At 38.2% G+C, this 19294-nt stretch overlaps 1 protein-coding gene across 1 annotated transcript in view; it reads left to right on the forward strand.

Moving 5' to 3' along the window:
• The window catches only part of LOC131148917 (E3 UFM1-protein ligase 1 homolog), a 39600-nt gene extending 23965 nt beyond the window's left edge, over positions 1–15635 (forward strand). Inside the window, exons 19-20 of the mRNA XM_058098881.1 lie at positions 14397–14489; positions 14789–15635. Of these exons, the coding sequence (XP_057954864.1) occupies positions 14397–14489; positions 14789–14893 (198 nt within the window). The 3' untranslated portion in view covers positions 14894–15635. The remainder of the gene's footprint in view (positions 1–14396; positions 14490–14788) is intronic.
• The last annotated feature ends 3659 nt before the right edge of the window (positions 15636–19294 follow it).

Below are 19294 nucleotides of genomic sequence, written 5' to 3' on the forward strand. Positions count from 1 at the left end.
AGTTCTGTAATCCATGCGGACAGAATCTGTTTTAGTGTTTATTTTTTCCCCAGTTATACTGCATATTGCTGTATTTCTTAATTTAGCAAGAGGATTGGAGCTGGTTGAATGAATGCACTGAAAAAACTTGAAAACCCACATAGAAATATGCAAGACATGAGTAAAGCCAAAGCATCCTTATTATTCATATAATTTTTTGAAAAAACTAACTTCTCTTGAGGTAATTGCATGTTTTCTAGTTAAAGAACCCCAATGTTTATCAGTCTAGGACTTGAGCTTTTATTAAAATAACATAATTATTCTTCTCCTTCTTCTTGTTGTTGTTGTTGTTCTTATTCTTATTGTTATTATTTATTTATTTTTATTATGATTACTATTAAGGGATATTACTAAAGATTATTACAATCATTATTTTTTAAAATTATTATTTTTATTATTTTATTATTTTGAGTTGGATAGAGAGAAGGCCCCTAGAACGGATGGCTTTACTATGACCTTTTTATTTCTCAAGACTATTGAGATATTTTGAAGGGAGACCTTCTCAAAGTGTTTCTTGAATTCTTTGATAATGGATTGCTAGGAAAGAGTGTGAATTCTACTTTTATTACCCTAGTGCCGAAAAAAGATTGTGCAGTTAAAGTCAAGGATTTTAGACCAATTAGTTTAGTCACGATTGTTTATAAGAATTTAACTAAGGTGTTATCTAAGAGATTGGCTACAGTTCTAGAGGATAATGTATCTCTTAGCCAGAGTGCTTTATAGGTGATAGACAAATCCTAGATGCTGCCTTGATAGCAAATGAGGTGGTTGAAGATGTTGTTCGAAGGAATAAGAAAGGTCTAGTGCTGAAATAGGATTTTGAAATAGCTTATGATAGGGTGAACTAGAGTTTCTTGGACAAGGTGATGGCTAGAAAAGGTTTCCGTCAGAGGTGGAGGAAATGGATTAGAGGGTGCTTATCGTGTGTGGTCTTCTCTATCTTAGTTAAATGCCACGCTAGGTCTTGGTTTCGTGCATTTAGGGGTCTAAGATAGGGGGATCCTCTCTCACCTTTTCTCTTTACTATTGCGGTTGATGCATTGAATAAGGTGATTGAGAGAGGAATTTATAGAGGGCTGGTGGAGGGGATCAAAGTAGGGTATGATGATTGTTTCATTTTGCATCTTCTATTTGCAGATGATACTATTCTCTTTCTCACATATAACATGGGTTGCTTCTCTAATTTGCTAACTATTTTATTGGTGTTTGAGAAACCTTCCGGGTTGAAGATTAACTTTCTAAGTGTGGTATAGTGGGCTTTGGCATTGATGTGGACCAAGTTAGGGTTGTGGGTTGTGCTGTTTTGACTTGGCCGATTACATATTTAGGTGTTCCTTAAGGAGGCAATCCTAATGCTGACTCTTTTTGGGATCCTGTTTTTGATAGAGTGGCTAAGAGACTGGATGGTTGGAAAGGAGCTTTCTTCACCTTAAGGGATCATATTACTCTTATCCATGCGTGTCTATCCTCCACTCCTTTGTAGTATCTTTCTCTTTTTAGAATTCCTGTGTGAGTGGCAAGGAGGATTGAGAAATTAATGGACTTCTTGCGGTCGAGTGGGGGAGAGAGTCATAGAGATCACCTTGTAGGCTAGGAGATTGTGTATAGGTCTAAAAGGGTGGGAGGTTTGGGTCTTGGTAATTTGGTGTCCAAGATTGTGAGTGGCGAGAGGATTGAGAAATTAATGGACTTCTTGCGGTCGAGTGGGGGAGAGAGTCATAGAGATCATCTTGTAGGCTAGGAGATAGTGTATAGGTCTAAAAGGGAGGGAGGTTTGGGTCTTGGTAATTTGGTTTCCAAGATCCAAGAACATTTCTTTGGTGGAGAAATGGTTATGGTGCTTTCCTTTAGAGCCTAATTCTCTTTGGCATTAGGTAATGCAGTAAATTTGGCCTACTACAAAATGGGTGGGATTCTAAAGTTGTGGTTAATATTACTCATGCGAGTCCTTGGAAGTTCATGTCTTAGATTTAAGATTATTTCTTTCCAAAAGTCCAGTATATGGTGGGTAATGGGGAGCAAATTCGTTTTTGGGAGGATCTTTGGGTTGGGGAGATGCCTTTGGCTATTGCTTTCCCTCATCTTTATCGAGTCTCTATTCTTCATGATACTCGTATTTTTATTATATATATATATTCTTCAAGGATAGTTTCTATTGGAAGTTCCTTCCCCAGAGAAATCTGAACGACATAGAGGTTAATGAGTTGGCTCTTTTAACCAGTTTGGTTGATTCTTTTCATGCTCATTTGGGGATTGATAAAAGGGTCTGGAGTTTAGATACTTATTTGGGAGTTCTCTTGTAATTTTGTTTTCTCATACTTGACTAGTGATCCTAATGCAGATCCTTTTGGTTTTTATTCTTTGATCTGGAAAGCTAAAAAGATAAAAGCTTTTTCTTGGACTGTGGTTCTTGAAAGAATTAATACTAATGATTTGCTTCAGAAGAGAAGGCCTAATAAGGTCCTGTCTTCAGATACTTGTGTCCTTTGTTTGATGAGTGGTGAGACTTGTTCACATCTGTTTCTATATTGCCCTTTTACTTGGGTTGTTTGACAAAACTTATTGGTTTTTTTGGTGAAGATAGGGTTTGTCCCTCCACTTTAAAGGATTTTTGTGTGATCACATTTTGGGGGTAAAGGGAATGAATAGGAAAGCCTTGTCTTGATGTACTATTATGGCTATTATATGGTGTCTCTGGTTGGAGAGGAACACTATAATTTTCAAAGGGGTGGTTATTGCTAATAATTTTCTTTGGAGTAGAGTGGTTAGTGGTATATCTTGTGTTGCTGTGGTGTTGGCTAACAGATTATGTTTTGGAAGACTTGCAATGGGGCTGGTTGGCTCTGCTTCATTGAGTTAGCTTTTAGTTTATAATGAATTTTTGTTGTAATTTATTGTTATTGATGTAAAGGGAGGATTTTTTTATTCTCCTTGTTCTATTTTTCATTTTTTTTCTTTTCTATTTCTTTTTTCTGTTGTACATTCTTCTCTCTTCTAATAAATTCTTTATATATCAAAATTTTTTTTAAGTATCATTGTATACATATGTTCATTATTAGGATATAGTAATATTATTATCACTACATGCTATGTATACCCAAGGTCTTAAATTTCGATTTCGACTCAAATTTTGAAGCTCCAAAAGTACGAAAATTTCAACAGAAATTTCGATTTCGATTTGAAAAAATAACGGAAGTTAGTAATAAAGCATGAAATTCTTTGTGAAACTTTAGAAATGGTTAACAAACATAATAATAGTTTTAGGACTAATATATTACAAATTAAATACATCTATGTTTTGTAGGAGGTGGAAAACTTGTAAAATAGTATGTGTATCAAACATATTTGTAAGATGTACATTAAACATATTCAGTTAATACAAATAAAATTCATAAATCGTTTATATATTATTTAGTATACAAATAATGATAGTTTAGACATGAATGGTTAAATAAAATGTTACTATAAATTTATTTTTTCATATAATTTCAAAAGTACCTGTAATAATCTTTTGTTTCGATAAAATGAATAAAATAAATTAAGATAGAAATTTCACTTCACTCCTAAATTTCTCATTTGAATTTTGACGAAATTTCATCATATAGTTAAAATTACGACAAGTTTCACTAAAATTTTAGGATTTTGATAAATTTCGGATGATCCGTTGAGATTTCGACGGAAATTATGTAAGACGGAAATCGACTGTCATTTCGATTTTGAAGGTGATGGAAATAAAAAATTTCGACGGAAATTTCGACAATTTTGTGGAAATTTAAGACCATGTGTATACCTAATCTTATTTAAATAACATTAGAATGCCCATGTTATGCAAACACTTAAATCTTAGTGTGTGTCATATCATTTTTTTTTCCATATTTCTCATTTTTGAACAAATCAATTATGACAGTGAGTTGGTTTATGTTTGTTTTCTATTTCTGTTGTTGGTTTTCAGCTATTCTTGAAAAACTAAAAATAAAATCAGTAATTTTCAGTTGTTTTAGCAACCTATTGTCAGAATATTTTAAAATCTAAAATTAACCTTTCTAGATTAAATCATTCATTATATATGTAATTTTTAATTTAAAAAAAAACAAAATGAGCACATGAATTTAAAATGTAATTAAAATAAAAATATACATAAAATCTTAAAAAATTGGAAAAAATGAAAAATATATTTTTACTATTTTTGAATTGTCATGGACAATTAGATTTTTGCAAAGTGAGTTTTAGAACTAAATAATTAAGTAAAATAATTAGAATAATTTTTATTTTTATTAGAATATTTTTATTTTTCTTTTATTTTTATATTTTACTTGTATGTTTTTATTTTTTATTTTTTATTTTTTATTTTTTTTTATAGTTATTGAATTCAAGAACAAAAATGAGCAATTTTTCAATCAAATTTTTAATTTTGTTTTAGTTTTATAAATTTTAGCGGGTTGCTACTTTTTGGTTTTCTTTTTATAATTTTGGATAGTGATACGCAACAGCCCCTTATATTCCCAGAAATCCTTGAGTGAACCAATTGAAAATATTTCTATAAAATAGCAATTCTATTCCAAGACATGGGATGCCAAGGGAGTTGATTCCGTCAGTGCATTGAAGATAACCTGCTCCAAATGCTCCTTAAAGTGGAAAATTATTGCAGTAACTTTACGGGTAGAGAGTGAGAGCAGATTTTGGGATTTCATATTGTGAATTTGGGCATTGTTTTTTGTTATTGTTAAGAGTACCGCTTACCTAAAAGCTTATGTTTTTAGGTTGCGGGCCAATAACATATATCAAGCTTTAACATCCCCCCACATGTGCAGCCCAACAACACCCATAATAGGGAATACAATAATTTTACTAAAACACCTCACATAAATAGGGGCAACAAGACTAGAACCCATGACCTAATAACTAGGTCTGGTACCATGTTAGATAATCACTATGGCAAAAAGCTTAAGCTTTTAGGTTGTGGGCCAATAATGTATATCAAGTTCTAATGCTTATATTACAATTTAACTTATCATATTTAAATCAAAATGATGAAAATTTTTAGAATGAGCATGGTTATAAATAGCGGTTGATGGTAGCTTGATGTAATGGTAACATGTGTAGCATGACGTGGGAGTAGTGGATGTTACATAACGGGAAACAAGTGTAGTGGCTGTGATTTTTTTTTTTTCAAGAACACATAATCTTACGACTTTGAATGCAGTGGCACAGTTAGCCCGATGGCCAGTTGCAGATCCAAATGAGAGTTCTCGATGGAAGGTACTGGAACCTAAAAGTTTTGGGGGTACACGAGATGCAAAGGAGCTGGACAATTTCTTCTTTGATATGGAACACTACTTCACGTGCTCCCGAGTGGATTTAGAAGTGGACTGGGTCAATATAACAACGGTATACCTGGTTGGGGATGGAAAATTGTGGTGGAGAACTAAATGGAATGATATTCAACACAATAGATGTGTCCTTAACACATGGGAGGGGTTGAAACAGGCGTTGAAGGTCCAATTCTATCCAGAAAATGTGGAGTATATAGCAAAGTGCAAAGTAATGGAATTGCAATAGACGGGCTCATTAAGGAGTTATGTAAGGGAATACCAAGCCTTGATGTTGGACATTGTAGACATGAATGAATTGGATAAAGTGATTCATTTTCTTCGGGGTTTGAAGACGTGGCCAAGAAATGAAATACATCGGCAAGGTGTTGGTGATCTCTCTTCTGCCCTCGCTGCTGCTGAATGGTTGGATGACTTTTCAGATAATTCTGGGAAGCGAAATTTCCCTACATCCACCAATAATGATTTTCGTCCCAGCAAAGTGTATAAGCCCACAAATGGGGGAAGGGATAGGGAGACAAATAGTTCTTGGAAAGATTAAAGAGCGCCCATAAATAGGGAGTGGAGGGGCGGACGAACAGGGGGTGGAGAGCGTCGAGTGCTGATCTCATGTTTTTTTTGCATGGGTCCGCATCGAGTGGCAGAGTGCCCTGAACATAAGGCTTTGAATGCTATAAAGGCCCTTCAAGGGGAAACCGAAGCCCCGAAAATAGCCCTAGAAGAACAACAGAATATGGTGGAAACATTTATTTTTGGGGGCATTAGAGCGCCAAGTAGTTAACAACAAGTCTCGGGAGAAGGGATTAATGTATGTTGATATACTCTTGAATGGAAAAAAAATCAAGGCCATGATTGATACAGGGGCCACCCATAATTTCATTGCTGATTCTGAAGTTAAACGATTAGAAGTGCAAGTAGATAAGGAGGTGGGCAAGTTAAAAGCAGTGAATTCTCAAGCGTTAACCACGGTGGGGGTGGTACCAAAAGTGGCATGCCAAATGGGGTCATGGTCTGGAACAATTGATTTCACAGTGGCGCCCCTTGACGACTTTGATGTAGTATTGGGTATGAATTTTCTTAAAGTGACACGCACCGACAAAAATTAAGGAGATCAACAATTTCCAGAAGGCAGCCTGTCATCAAAGAAGTCCAGGAGATCATTGCAGATAGAGTCGTCAATCTAGAAGGTCGTCAACAACAACAATTTCTGGTTCAGTGGTTAGGACTGGGGGAAGAAGAGAATAGTTGGGAAACAGCAGACAACCTTCAGCATGCCATACAGAAGATTGAAGATTTCAGAAATTCGTAGTCAACGACATCTACTTCTACATCAGAAGAGTGAGAAGGCCTTCTACAACACATCGACGAGGACGTCGATAAAATGAGTGGGGGAGGATTTTAGGGTGTGACAATGTAATGGGGAAAAGGGGGAGTGAGATACTGCTATAATTGTATTCTTCAGGGATTTAGAATGAATATATGAATATCTGTATTATCGCTTGTATGGTGATTCTCTTGTAGATGAATAATACAAGTAGTTCTTTTCATTGTGGTGTTTTGTTGCCTTGGATTGTGATGTCTCTGATTGTTATAGTCTTTTTCGGTGTATAAGAATATATTGCTCATGTGAAATCCTATTGTTCCTTGTTTTCCTTGAGTATTGAGACTCATCTGGTGTTCGTGCTTGCAAGCTTGAACGTGTGAGAGTTGGTTGACTTGTCGAGGGAGAGCTCTCAACGAGTGGGACACGGCCCTTACTTGAGTCCCATTTTGGGGGTCTATGACAGTTGGTATCAGAGCATAGTGTGTGTGAGCACCATGTGTGGGATTATGAGAAATAAGTCAGGAAGAGTGAAGCGCATTGAGGTGCTTGAGACAAAACTTGTAACGCTGGAGACAACGTGCGGTGACCTCCAAGTGTTGGTGGCAACATTGATAAAAGAGAAAGGCGTGCCAACAGAGCTTGAGGCCGCCGAAGAAAACCCTAGAGAAAATCTCTATGGGGTATCACAAGTCGTAGAGAGACTTGAGGAACTTGAAAAATTCATTCCAAGTGTGAAATCCCTGGAGAAACGGCCAAGAAAGCTTGAGGCCTTCCAGAAGAGTATCGAGCAGTTGGAAGCCTTTGAGAGCAAGTTAGAACATATTGAGGGCATATTGCCATCTCTTTCGTCCCAACGGGGAGAGCCAATAGAGCTTGAGGCCTCCTTACGGGAGCTAACGGATAATCTTGATTTCCTTGCAGAAGATGTTAAAGTGTCCATTATTGCTTTGAAGGAAGATTTGAAGGAGATGGGTAATGTCCAAAGTGCGGTGGTCCAAGTCCAGAGGGATTTACAAGAGATCACTGCGAAAGTGAATGCAGTGGCACAGTTAGTCTGATGGCTAGTTGCAGATCCAAATGAGAGTTCTCGATGGAAGGAAGACCCCATTTGGCATGCCACTTTTGGTGCCACCGCCACCGTGGTTAACGATTGAGAATTCACTGCTTTTAACTTGCCCACCTCCTTATCTACTTGCACTTCTAATCATTTAGTTTCAGAATCAGCAATGAAATTATGGGTGACCCTTGTATCAATCATGGCCTTGATTTTTTTTCCATTCAAGAGTATATTAACATACATTAATCCCTTCTCCTGAGACTTGTTGTTAACTACTTGGCGCTTTAATGCCCCCAAAAAATCTCAATGCTCCCACCATATTCTGTTGTTCTTCTGGGGCTATTTTCGGGGCTTCGGTTTCCCCTCGAAGGGCTTTTATAGCATTCAAAGCCTTACATTCAGGGCACTCTGCCACTCGATGTGGACCCATGCAAAGAAAACATGAGATCGGCACTCGACGCTCTCCACCCCCGTTCGTCCGCCCCTCCACTCCCTATTCATGGGCGCTCTTTTATTTTTCCAAGAACTATTTGTCTTCCTATCCCTTTCCCCATTTGTGGGCTTATACACTTTGCTGGACGGGAATCATTATTGGCGGATGTAGGGAAATTTCGTTTCCCAAAATTATTTGAAAAGTCATCCAACCGTTCAGCAGCAGCGAGGGCAGAAGAGAGATCACCAGCACCTTGCCGACATATTTCATTTCTTGGTCATGTCTTCAAACCCTGAAGAAAATGAATCAGTATATCCGATTCAGTCATGTCTACAATGTCCAACATCAAGACTTGGTATTCCCTTGCATAACTCCTTAATGAGCCCGTCTGTTGCAATTCCATTACTTTGCACTTTGCTATATACTCTACATTTTCTGGATAGAATTGGGCCTTCAATGCCTGTTTCAACCTCTCCCATGTGTTAATGACACATCTACTGTGTTGAATATCATTTTATTTAGTTCTCCACCACAATTTTGCATCCCCAACCAGGTATACCGTTGCCATATTGACCCGGTCCACTTCTAAATCCACTCGGGAGCACGTGAAATAGTGTTCCATATCAAAGAAGAAATTGTCCAGCTCCTTTGCATCTCGTGTACCCCCAAAACTTTTAGGTTCCGGTACCTTCCATCGAGAACTCTTATTTGGATCTGGAACTGGCCAACGAGCTAATTGTGCCACTGCATTCACTTTCGCAGTGATCTCTTGTAAATCCCTCTGGACTTGAACCACCGCACTTTGGACATTGCCGATCTCCTTCAAATCTTCTTTCAAAGCAGTAATGGACACTTTAACATCTTTTGCAAGGAAATCAAGATTATCCGTTAGCTCCCATAAGGAGGCCTCAAGCTCTATTGGCTCTTCCCGTTGGGACGAAAGAGATGGCAATATGCCCTCAATATGTTCTAGCTTGCTCTCAAAGGCTTCAAACTGCTCGATACTCTTCTGGAAGGCCTCAAGCTCTCTTGGCCGTTTCTCCAGGGATTTCACACTTGGAATGAATTTTTCAAGTTCCTCAAGTCTCTCTACGACTTGTGATACCCCATAGAGATTTTCTCTAGGGTTTTCTTCGGCGGCCTCAAGCTCTGTTGGCACGCCTTTCTCTTTTATCAATGTTGCCACCAACCCTTGGAGGTCACCGCACGTTGTCTCCAGGGTTACAAGTTGTCTCAAGCACCTCAATGCGCTTCGCTCTTCCTGACTTATTTCTCATAATCCCACGCATGGTGCTCGCACACACTGTGCTCTGATACCAACTGTCATGGACCCCCAAAATGGGACTCAAGTAAGGGCTGTGTGGCACTCGTTGAGAGCTCTCCCTCGACAAGTCAGCCAACTCTCACACGTTCAAGCCTGCAAGCACGAGCACCAGGTGAGTCTCAATACTCAAGGAAAACAAGGAACAATAGGATTTCACATGAGCAATATATTCTTATACACCGAATAAGACTATAACATTCAGAGACATCACAATCCAAGGCAACAAAACACGACAATGAAAAGAACTACTTGTATTATTCATCTACAAGAGAATCACCGTACAAGCGATAACACAGATTAGCACAGGATCTCCTACAATCTTTTCCTTTAATTCCACGAATGCTGATTGACACTCTTTTGACCACCCCCATGGTACCCCCTTCCTTAGTAAATTTGTTAACAATACAACTCTTCTGGAGTACCCCTCTATAAACTTTCGATAGTAGTTAGCTAGGCCCAAGAAAGACCGCAGTTCTCTAACGGATGTAGGTGCTCGCCACTCCTTGATGGTTTTTACTTTAGCGGAATCCATCCATATCTGGCCCTCCTCAATGATATGCCCCAAGAATTTAATACGTTTTTGAGCGAGAGCACACTTCTTCCCTTTTACATATAACTGATTTTCTTTAAGTTTTTGAAAAACCTTCCGAAGATGATCTTTATGTTCTTCTAAGGATGCGCTGAAAACCATTATGTCATCAAGGTAAACAACCACAAACTGATCAAGGTAGTCCCAGAAAACTTGATTCATTAGAGAACAAAAGGTAGCGGGAGCATTTGTTAGCCCAAAAGGCATGACAAGGAATTCAAATGCTCCATACCGGGTGACACAAGTTGTCTTTGGTTCATCTCCCTCTACAATGCGCACTTGATGATATCCCGATCGCAAGTCCAGTTTAGTGAAATATCTAGTTGTCCTTAACTGGTTTAAAATATCAGCAATCAGTGGAATGGGATACTTGTTGTGAATCGTCACCTTATTAAGAGCACAATAATCTACACACAAGCGCAAACTACCATCTTGTTTCTTTTGGAATAACACTGGGGCCCCAAAAGGTGCTTTTGAAGGATGGATGAACCCTGCTGCAATTAGATCATTTAGTTGCCTTCTAAGTTCAGCTAATTCTGGCGGCGCCATTCGATAGGGGGCACATGCTGGTGGTTTTACCCCTAGTAAAAGCTCAATTTCGTGGTCAATTTGTTGTCGAGGTGGTAAAACCCTAAGTAGCTGTTCCGATTCACCTCCTTGAACTCTTCTAAAACTTCCTTAATCTCAACTGGATATTTCCCTATCTGCATCTTCTGAGACTATTGGTAGAACCACGAAGGAAGATTCTCTCCTTTTTACTCCCTTTTTGAATCGGAGGGCTGAAAGCAACTTTCTCTCATCGAAATTGTTGTAGGCTGCGGGGACCGCACAAGGTGTACTTCCCATTATCACAAGACAATCCGCAGCTGGAATCGGCATTGAGCGTGTTACTTTAAGAAAATCCATACCCAATACCACATCAAAGTTGTCAAGGGGCGCCACTGTGAAATCAATTGTTTCAGACCATGACCCCATTTGGCATGCCACTTTTGGTGCCACCCCCACCGTGGTTAACGCTTGAGAATTCACTGCTTTTAACTTGCCCACCTCCTAATCTACTTGCACTTCTAATCGTTTAGCTTCAGAATCAGCAATGAAATTATGGGTGACCCCTGTATCAATTATGGCCTTGATTTTCTTTACATTCAAGAGTATATCAACATACATTAATCCCTTCTCCTGAGACTTGTTGTTAACTATTTGGCGCTCTAATGCCCCCAAAAATCTCAATGCTCCCACCATATTCTGTTGTTCTTCTGGGGCTATTTTCGGGGCTTCGGTTTCCCCTCGAAGGACCTTTATAGCATTCAAAGCCTTATGTTCAGGGCACTCTGCCACTCGATGTGGACCCATGCAAAGAAAACATGAGATCGGCACTTGATGCTCTCCACCTCCCGTTCGTCTGCCCCTTCACTCCCTTTTCATGGGCGCTCTTTAATCTTTCCAAGAACTATTTGTCTCCCTATCCCTTCCCCCATTTGTGGGCTTATACACTTTGCTGGGACGGGAATCATTATTGGAGGATGTAGGGAAATTTCGCTTCCCAGAATTATCTGAAAAGTCATCCAACCGTTCAGCAGCAGCGAGGACAGAAGAGAGATCACTAGCACCTTGCCGACGTATTTCATTTCTTGGCCATGTCTTCAAACCCCGAAGAAAATGAATCAGTTTATCCGATTCAGTCATGTCTACAATGTCCAACATCAAGGCTTGGTATTCCCTTACATAACTCCTTAATGAGCCCGTCTGTTGCAATTCCATTACTTTGCACTTTGCTATATACTCCACATTTTCTGGATAGAATTAGGCCTTCAATGCCTGTTTCAACCCCTCCCATGTGTTAATGACACATCTATTGTGTTGAATATCATTCCATTTAGTTCTCCACCACAATTTTGCATCCCCAACTAGGTATACCGTTGCCATATTGACCCGGTCCACTTCTAAATCCACTCGGGAGCACGTGAAGTAGTGTTCCATATCAAAGAAGAAATTGTCCAACTCCTTTGCATCTTGTGTACCCCCAAAACTTTTAGGTTCCGGTACCTTCCATCGAGAACTCTTATTTGGATCTGGAACTGGCCAACGGGCTAATTGTGCCACTGCATTCACTTTCGCAGTGATCTCTTGTAAATCCCTCTGGACTTGGACCACCGCACTTTGGACATTGCCGATCTCCTTCAAATCTTCTTTCAAAGCAGTAATGAACACTTTAACATCTTTTGCAAGGAAATCAAGATTATCCGTTAGCTCTCGTAAGGAGGCCTCAAGCTCTATTGGCTCTCCCCGTTGGGACGAAAGAGATGGCAATATGCCTCAGTATATTCTAGCCTGCTCTCAAAGGCTTCCAACTGCTCGATACTCTTCTGGAAGGCCTCAAGCTCTCTTGGCCGTTTCTCCAGGGATTTCATACTTGGAATGAATTTTTCAAGTTCCTCAAGTCTCTCTACGACTTGTGATACCCCATAGAGATTTTCTCTAGGGTTTTCTTCGGCGGCCTCAAGCTCTGTTGGCACGCCTTTCTCTTTTATCAATGTTGTCACCAACCCTTGGAGGTCACCGCACGTTGTCTCCAGGGTTACAAGTTTTGTCTCAAGCGCCTCAATGCGCTTCACTCTTCCTGACTTATTTCTCATAATCCCACGCATGGTGCTCGCACACACTGTGCTCTGATACCAACTGTCATGGACCCCCAAAATGGGACTCAAGTAAGGGCCGTGTGGCACTCGTTGAGAGCTCTCCCTCGACAAGTCAGCCAACTCTCACACGTTCAAGCCTGCAAGCACGAGCACCAGGTGAGTCTCAATACTCTTATCTTAGCATGTTTTAAGCTTTTAGCTATTCTTAAAAAGAGTTTCATTTTATTTTGGATCTTTAAGTTCAACTTATTAACATTGTTTAAGAAGGGTAATGAGTTTTACATTTGTTTTAAACCACAATTCACTGAAAAATAATACATATGCTTTTTAACATTTTCATTAGTCGTATTTTTGATAAATTAATGAATAATACAAAATTCATTATACACTCCACTAATCTATTAGGCACATAATACGTACAAATAATACAATAAATGAAACAAGTTCTATTATTTTATTTGTTAAATTAATAAAAATATAGTAAATTTAGACTAACAAGTTATATTGTATAACTAAAACATAAGCTTTAAAACTATAATATATAATCATAAAATTTATCATTAAATAAATAAAGTACTAACAACTTGAATAAGCAAAAAACTAGAAAATAAGAAGAAAGGTGAACTTGAAAAATATAGAAAAGAAAAATAAAATTACCAATATCATGAAAAAAAAATTTTTGACAAAATAATTTTCATATTGAATTATTGATTATTGCATCTCTTATGAATATTGAAAATTTTGTATCATTATCATCCTCATTGTATCCCCCCCCCCCCCCCCTTTTCTTTTTTTTTTCACTGAGGTTATCAAGAATAATTTATGGAAGAGGGAAAAAAGAAAAAGGAGAATAAAAAGTTCAAAATAAAACATACTTTTTTAGCCGTAACAATCCTGTAGTGGTTGATGTAATGTAACAGTAGTGGTCTGTAACGGCTTGGCCACTATTTAAAACCATGAGAATGAGGTATCTTAAATAATGATTGATTCAAATGGTGAATGGCCTTTGTGAAATGAAATAAGATATACAAAAAATATCGCAAGAACACAGGATAAGGATTGCATGCATGTGTAAAGTCGTACCACTATTTTATTAAGTATGAACTTAACACAATACTACTGTTGAATTTCTTTAGTTGCCCTTTTCTGTATATTTTCTTGAATGAGTTTAAGATTGAATCCTGCATTCATAGGCAAGTGAAGGAAGATTTTTCTTTACTGCATTTTTAGCCCCTATAGAAACCACATGGGCTCCATAACCTGTAGACTGATTCTCAAAATGGTTACAAATGCATATTGTCCTTAAAATGGCATGGTTATAACCCTTGGTTTTTGAATGATTGCATCTGACTAAGATGTTGGCAAATGGTTGTGGTTCTTGGGTGTCGAATAAGTTAAAAATATTTTGCTGGGTTCGTCTCATTCTTCAAAAAATGGGAAAGTTTTAATTTAGCCATGGATTTGGGATGTCTGTATTACTAGAAAATGGCTGTATCTTTGGAACTTCACTTTTCTCTACCAACACTACCATATGAAATAGATATTTGGTATTAGTAAATATTGTGTGTGTACCTCAAATGCACTGCCATATGAGAGTATGTTTGCAACATGTTTGGTGAAGTATATGCTTAATTCTCTTCATTGTGCTGAAAAATTTTCAGGATAAACTAGATGGTTCAGCATACAAGATTTTGATGGAGTACCATGCTGCAACAGTGACCCTATTGGGACTATTATCTGCTGCAACTGATGATGTGAGTAATTTCTCTGATTTGCTTGATCTTGTTAGCTTCTTAATTGAGTATAGCTGGGTTTGCTTCATTTGAATTTGCCTCTATTTGAGCTTTAAGTAGGACATAAATGTTCAGTAATGTTCAAAAAAGGTAAAGTAAGTTTCTAGGGTAAATGTATTGGTTCTTTTCTCATTACTAAGTAGATTTGTGTTCTTACAATTATGTGGTACAAGTGATGCTTGAAAAAAATCCTTGGCTCTCTCGTCTTTGCTTTGAATGGAAGATCATTATGCTGGTCTTTGGCCTCCTTTTTTGGTCAGGTGGAAGACACTACTTCGGATAGAATTTTGAGTAAAAGGGAGCTTTTGGAGAGCCTAATGCCAGCACTGAAAGGCCTGGTTTTGAGCCCTCCGAAGAATACATGAAGACCCGAGTCGACAACCAAACAAGCTTGCCGTTGATTGGGCTCTATCCTCTGTTTTATCTTTGTCCAGCCCCCCACAATCAACCCAGAATATCTCTTGGTTCTTGGTGATCATCTTTGTGTGCTCCATTCAAACAAATGATAAAAGCTTATGTGATAATAGTTCATGGTTTTACCTATTGAAAAAGGCCATGGGAGACTTGATGCTCACCTTGAAGCCTACAGATAATCAGTGTCAACTTTTAACTGTCACCTGACGGGATCCATCATGCAGTTCCTCCTATGTTTTAAGCTCGTTGATGTACAATTTTGTTTTTCGCTTTGAAATCTGTACAGAAAAAACAGGATGCAACTAAGTGAGGCAGAACAACTTTGGCGTCAAGGTTGCTGCAATGGGGAACAGCAGTGGCATCTCTTACCAGACTAAGCTCATGAGTTGTGGTCAAGTTAAGATTGGATTGTTCTGAACTTCAAAACTATTTATACAGCCAAACATGCAGAGTAACAATACCCGTGAGGGAGATTTTAATCTGATACTGACTACGAAAGTTAAATTTTATGCCTAGGTGCATGCTCCTTGAAAATGCTTTGAAATTCTGTGTAAGTTACACTCAGATTCTTAGACTACTATTACACTCATGTTCTTAGAAAGACTATCCTGGACTCTGTATGGAAGTATGAATTTTAGGTATTAGATTTGGATTTACATGAATGTGAATAAAGTTCAATATGATTTTATTTTGTATTTTGTTTAAATTCATGTAAATTCAAATTTAAGATTCAAAATTGAAGACTCCAAACATTGAGTGAGAGAGCTTCAATTAAGAGTTTGATGAGCTGGTTAAGGGGATGTTTGGGATGGTTTACAAAAAAAATTACTTTACATTGCGATTCTATTCTTTGATTAAGAAATACAAGGAAATATTAGATATTTGAATCATGAGTAGCAGAAATTGTTTTTTTAAGTCATTTTGACAAGACCTGTTTCTAAAGAGCATTATATGTCTAGGACCAGTTTGTTTTCATTTTTATTTTCTATTTTTTTTTTTTAAATTTTTATATAGTGAAAAAAAAATTATGAAAATGTATTTATGTTGTTAGTGTTTTATTTTTTAATACAAGTTTTTAACTGTATTTTGAAAAAAAAAAAAAGAAAGAAAAAAAGTTAAAGGAATATCTAAGCATTCAACGTGAAAAATAATGAATGTAATCTTGAAGTATTGAGTTGGTCTATGATTTGAGTATTGATTTGATAACAAATCTCATAATTGTGAATATTTCCTTGTTTGACCTTCTAAAACTGACAAAATATAAATCGAAGGATGATACAAGAAATACCTCAAATATTTCACAAAAAAAAGCCAAATTAATTAGATAAATCAATAAATTGCTTAGAACTATCATAACAGTTCTCTTCCTTCTTCCTTCCTTCCTTCTTCTTCCTGTGTGTCCTACCCTTCATTGTTTGGAGAAAATACCATAGCTCCAACTAGAGCTCCAACTCACATTTATACCGTCTCTATAATTACTTTTGAATTTTTTTTTTTTTTTGAAAATTTGGAGTGAAATTGGCAAGTTGAGTGAGAGAGAATCAAAGATCTAAAACATAAGCTTGAAAAAGGCATTTGGTCTAGTATGAGATTTTGCTAGATCTATTACAAATTGATTGTTCAAAGAGATCATTTTCTTCTTCACCAATCGTCAACAACCTTTTTTTGTTCACCATTGATTGCCAATATATGCATTTATACGAGAGAGATGACAATGTGGGAGAGATGCATCTATTTATGAATGTGTGATTGGATAGATGAATTTGTTTTCTCTTTGTCAAGGAGGCAGGTCTGATCTCAAAAGACTGTTCATGATTGTTTTGTGGGAGTAGAGCAAGAGGGAGAGAACGGGAGGAAATTTTTTTTTGGGGTAAATTTGTTAAGAAGCCATTAAGTGAATGCTCCGACTGAACTAGAGTTGTGAGCAATGAAAAATCACCTACCAAACTAGAAGACACTCCCTAGAGGTGTAAACAAACACACCTAGTTCACTTATTTATGAACCGTTCAGTCTCCAAGACCTTTTGCTGGTTGGTCTCGCTCATGTGGTGAGCCCTAACTAATAAAAATGATAAAATAAATAAAATAAAAATAAAAAATGGAAGGAAATAGGATGTCTGGAAGTTGATCCTTATATGGGGCGTAAATGCTCGGTTGGGGTGTCAACCTTATTTTCAAGACTAATTTGTTAATTTCCGTTAAGTAGAGACATATTTTTCCAAGGCATGCATGGTTAACTTTGCAACTAGTTTGGTGCTTTGCCATGTTGGTAGAGAATAAAGTGTGAGTGTAAGTTCAAGAGAGAAAATTGTAAAATGGGTTCACCTTGAGTTCTTCCTATTACACAACTTTATTTTCTAGGGTTAGGAAAGAGTTATAGGTTTTTCATAATGGTGGGGAGAGAAGTGATGCTCCCTTGTTGTAATTTCTTTACTAGACAAACACGGTAAGTGGTTCGTAACCCACTTTTTAAAATTGGATTTGATTTTAATATAAATTAATAAACGGGTCGATTCAGACCCGACCTATTAATTAAACAAATTTGGCGGGTTCGGATCAAGTGACCCTTCGAGTGAACAGTTTAACTTATTATATATATAGACACATGCATTATACAATCGAACCCAGACCCTCACGATTCTGCCTCACTTTCAGCCTCGCCTTCACTGCCTCTATGCCTCAGCCACAGGATCCTCACGCACAGGGCACAGCCTCACTCACGGTCACAGGCGAGATTGCGATTTGCAAGAACGCTGAGAAGCCCCTGATCTCCAGACTCCCGATTCTCCATTTCTCCCTCGCTCTCAGCCTCACTGCCTCTGTGCCTCAAGACCCTCACGCAAGGGGCACGGCCTCCCGGGCGAGATTGCGAGAAGCCGCAGCCGACAGTCCTCCTAGGGTGGCAAAACGGGTTCAGGGTCCGGATTTGGGCGGGTTGAAAACGGGTTGGGTCATAAACGGGTCTGTTCATAAACGGATCACAACTATGTAAATTCTTGCCGGCCCGTTTATTAGTCGGTTATCGTTTAAAAAATAATTATATATTTTAATTTTTTTAAATTTTTTTTTTTTTAATAAAAAGTACCCCTTATTTTTATTTATTAAATCTTAAAAAAAACATAAAATGTTTAAAAAAAAAAAAATGCAGATCGAGTCATGGAGACGGACTGAGAGAGCCGTTAGTCATTGTGGACTGTGGAGAGTCGGAAGCATTGATGAAAGCACAGCATCAGAAGATCCACTGATTAGTTCAAGACCATGAAGAACTTGGGTGGAGGGTGGAGGCCATGAAGAACTTGGGAGATCTGAGGCCGGCCATTGGCGGGAGAGTAAAGGAAGTCAGCTTCTGAGATGGGAAGGTGGCTGGGTAGAGCTTCAGAGCCATTGTGTTTGTTCTCCCTCACTTTCTCTTTCTCTCTGCTAGCTCGTGGGTTCAGGAGACGCGGGCTATTTGCTGTTTTCGGGGGATTGGAGGCCCGAGACTGCGAGAGAGGGAGATTGAGATTTGAGATCTGAGTCTCTGAGAGTGAGCCGAGCCGGGAGAGGGAGATTGAGGTCTGAGAGTGACGGCGTGGGCGTGCTCGTGCTGGGCTGCCGTAAGAGGAACAAAGGAGGATCGGATATGAAATCTTGGCCTGGGGTGCGGCGGCGTGCAGTGATTGTGCTGGGCAGAGCTGCAGGGAGCAGGTGTGGGCAAGATTCGTAAGAAATTGGGTTTCCTGTGTAAACATAGGTAACCAACCCGTATCCTGATTAACCCGTTTATAAACGTGTGGATCACGGGTGGACTGTTAATAAACATATTGATTTCCATGAACCTAGACCCATTTTAACCGGGCGGGTCATGGGTGACCCTTCGGGTTTAGACCCGTTTTACTAGGCCTAGTCCTCACGGCCCTCACCCCCTGCCCGTGCTACAGAGTGTTTTTTTTTTTTTAATTGTCATTTATATGACATGTTAAAAAAATTTAAAATAAATAAATTATATTTTTAAACAGGTGACCTGTGTATCTGTTTATTAAATGGACAAAATTTGTATTTGCTTATTAGTCACCCGTTAATAAATGGGTCAATCCGAACCCATGTCCATTTAACTTCGACCCGTTTATGATTCGTACAGACCTGATCCGTTAACCTATTTTGTCACCCCTACTTGATAGTGGTAAACTTATCGGATTGCCTGTGGATGTAGGCCTAATACCGAATTATGTAAATTTCATGTGTTTCTTTTATTTCTGTGTTTTAATTGTATCTTTATAAATTGTGGTGGTGGTGTGTTTGGTCTTTGTGGTCCAACAAATTGGCAACAAAGTTGTTGTTTTCAATGATGCGATAACCACATTGTTGGCCAA

This window comes from Malania oleifera, chromosome 2, assembly GCF_029873635.1.
Source record: "Malania oleifera isolate guangnan ecotype guangnan chromosome 2, ASM2987363v1, whole genome shotgun sequence".
Classification (NCBI taxonomy): Eukaryota; Viridiplantae; Streptophyta; class Magnoliopsida; order Santalales; family Ximeniaceae; genus Malania; species Malania oleifera.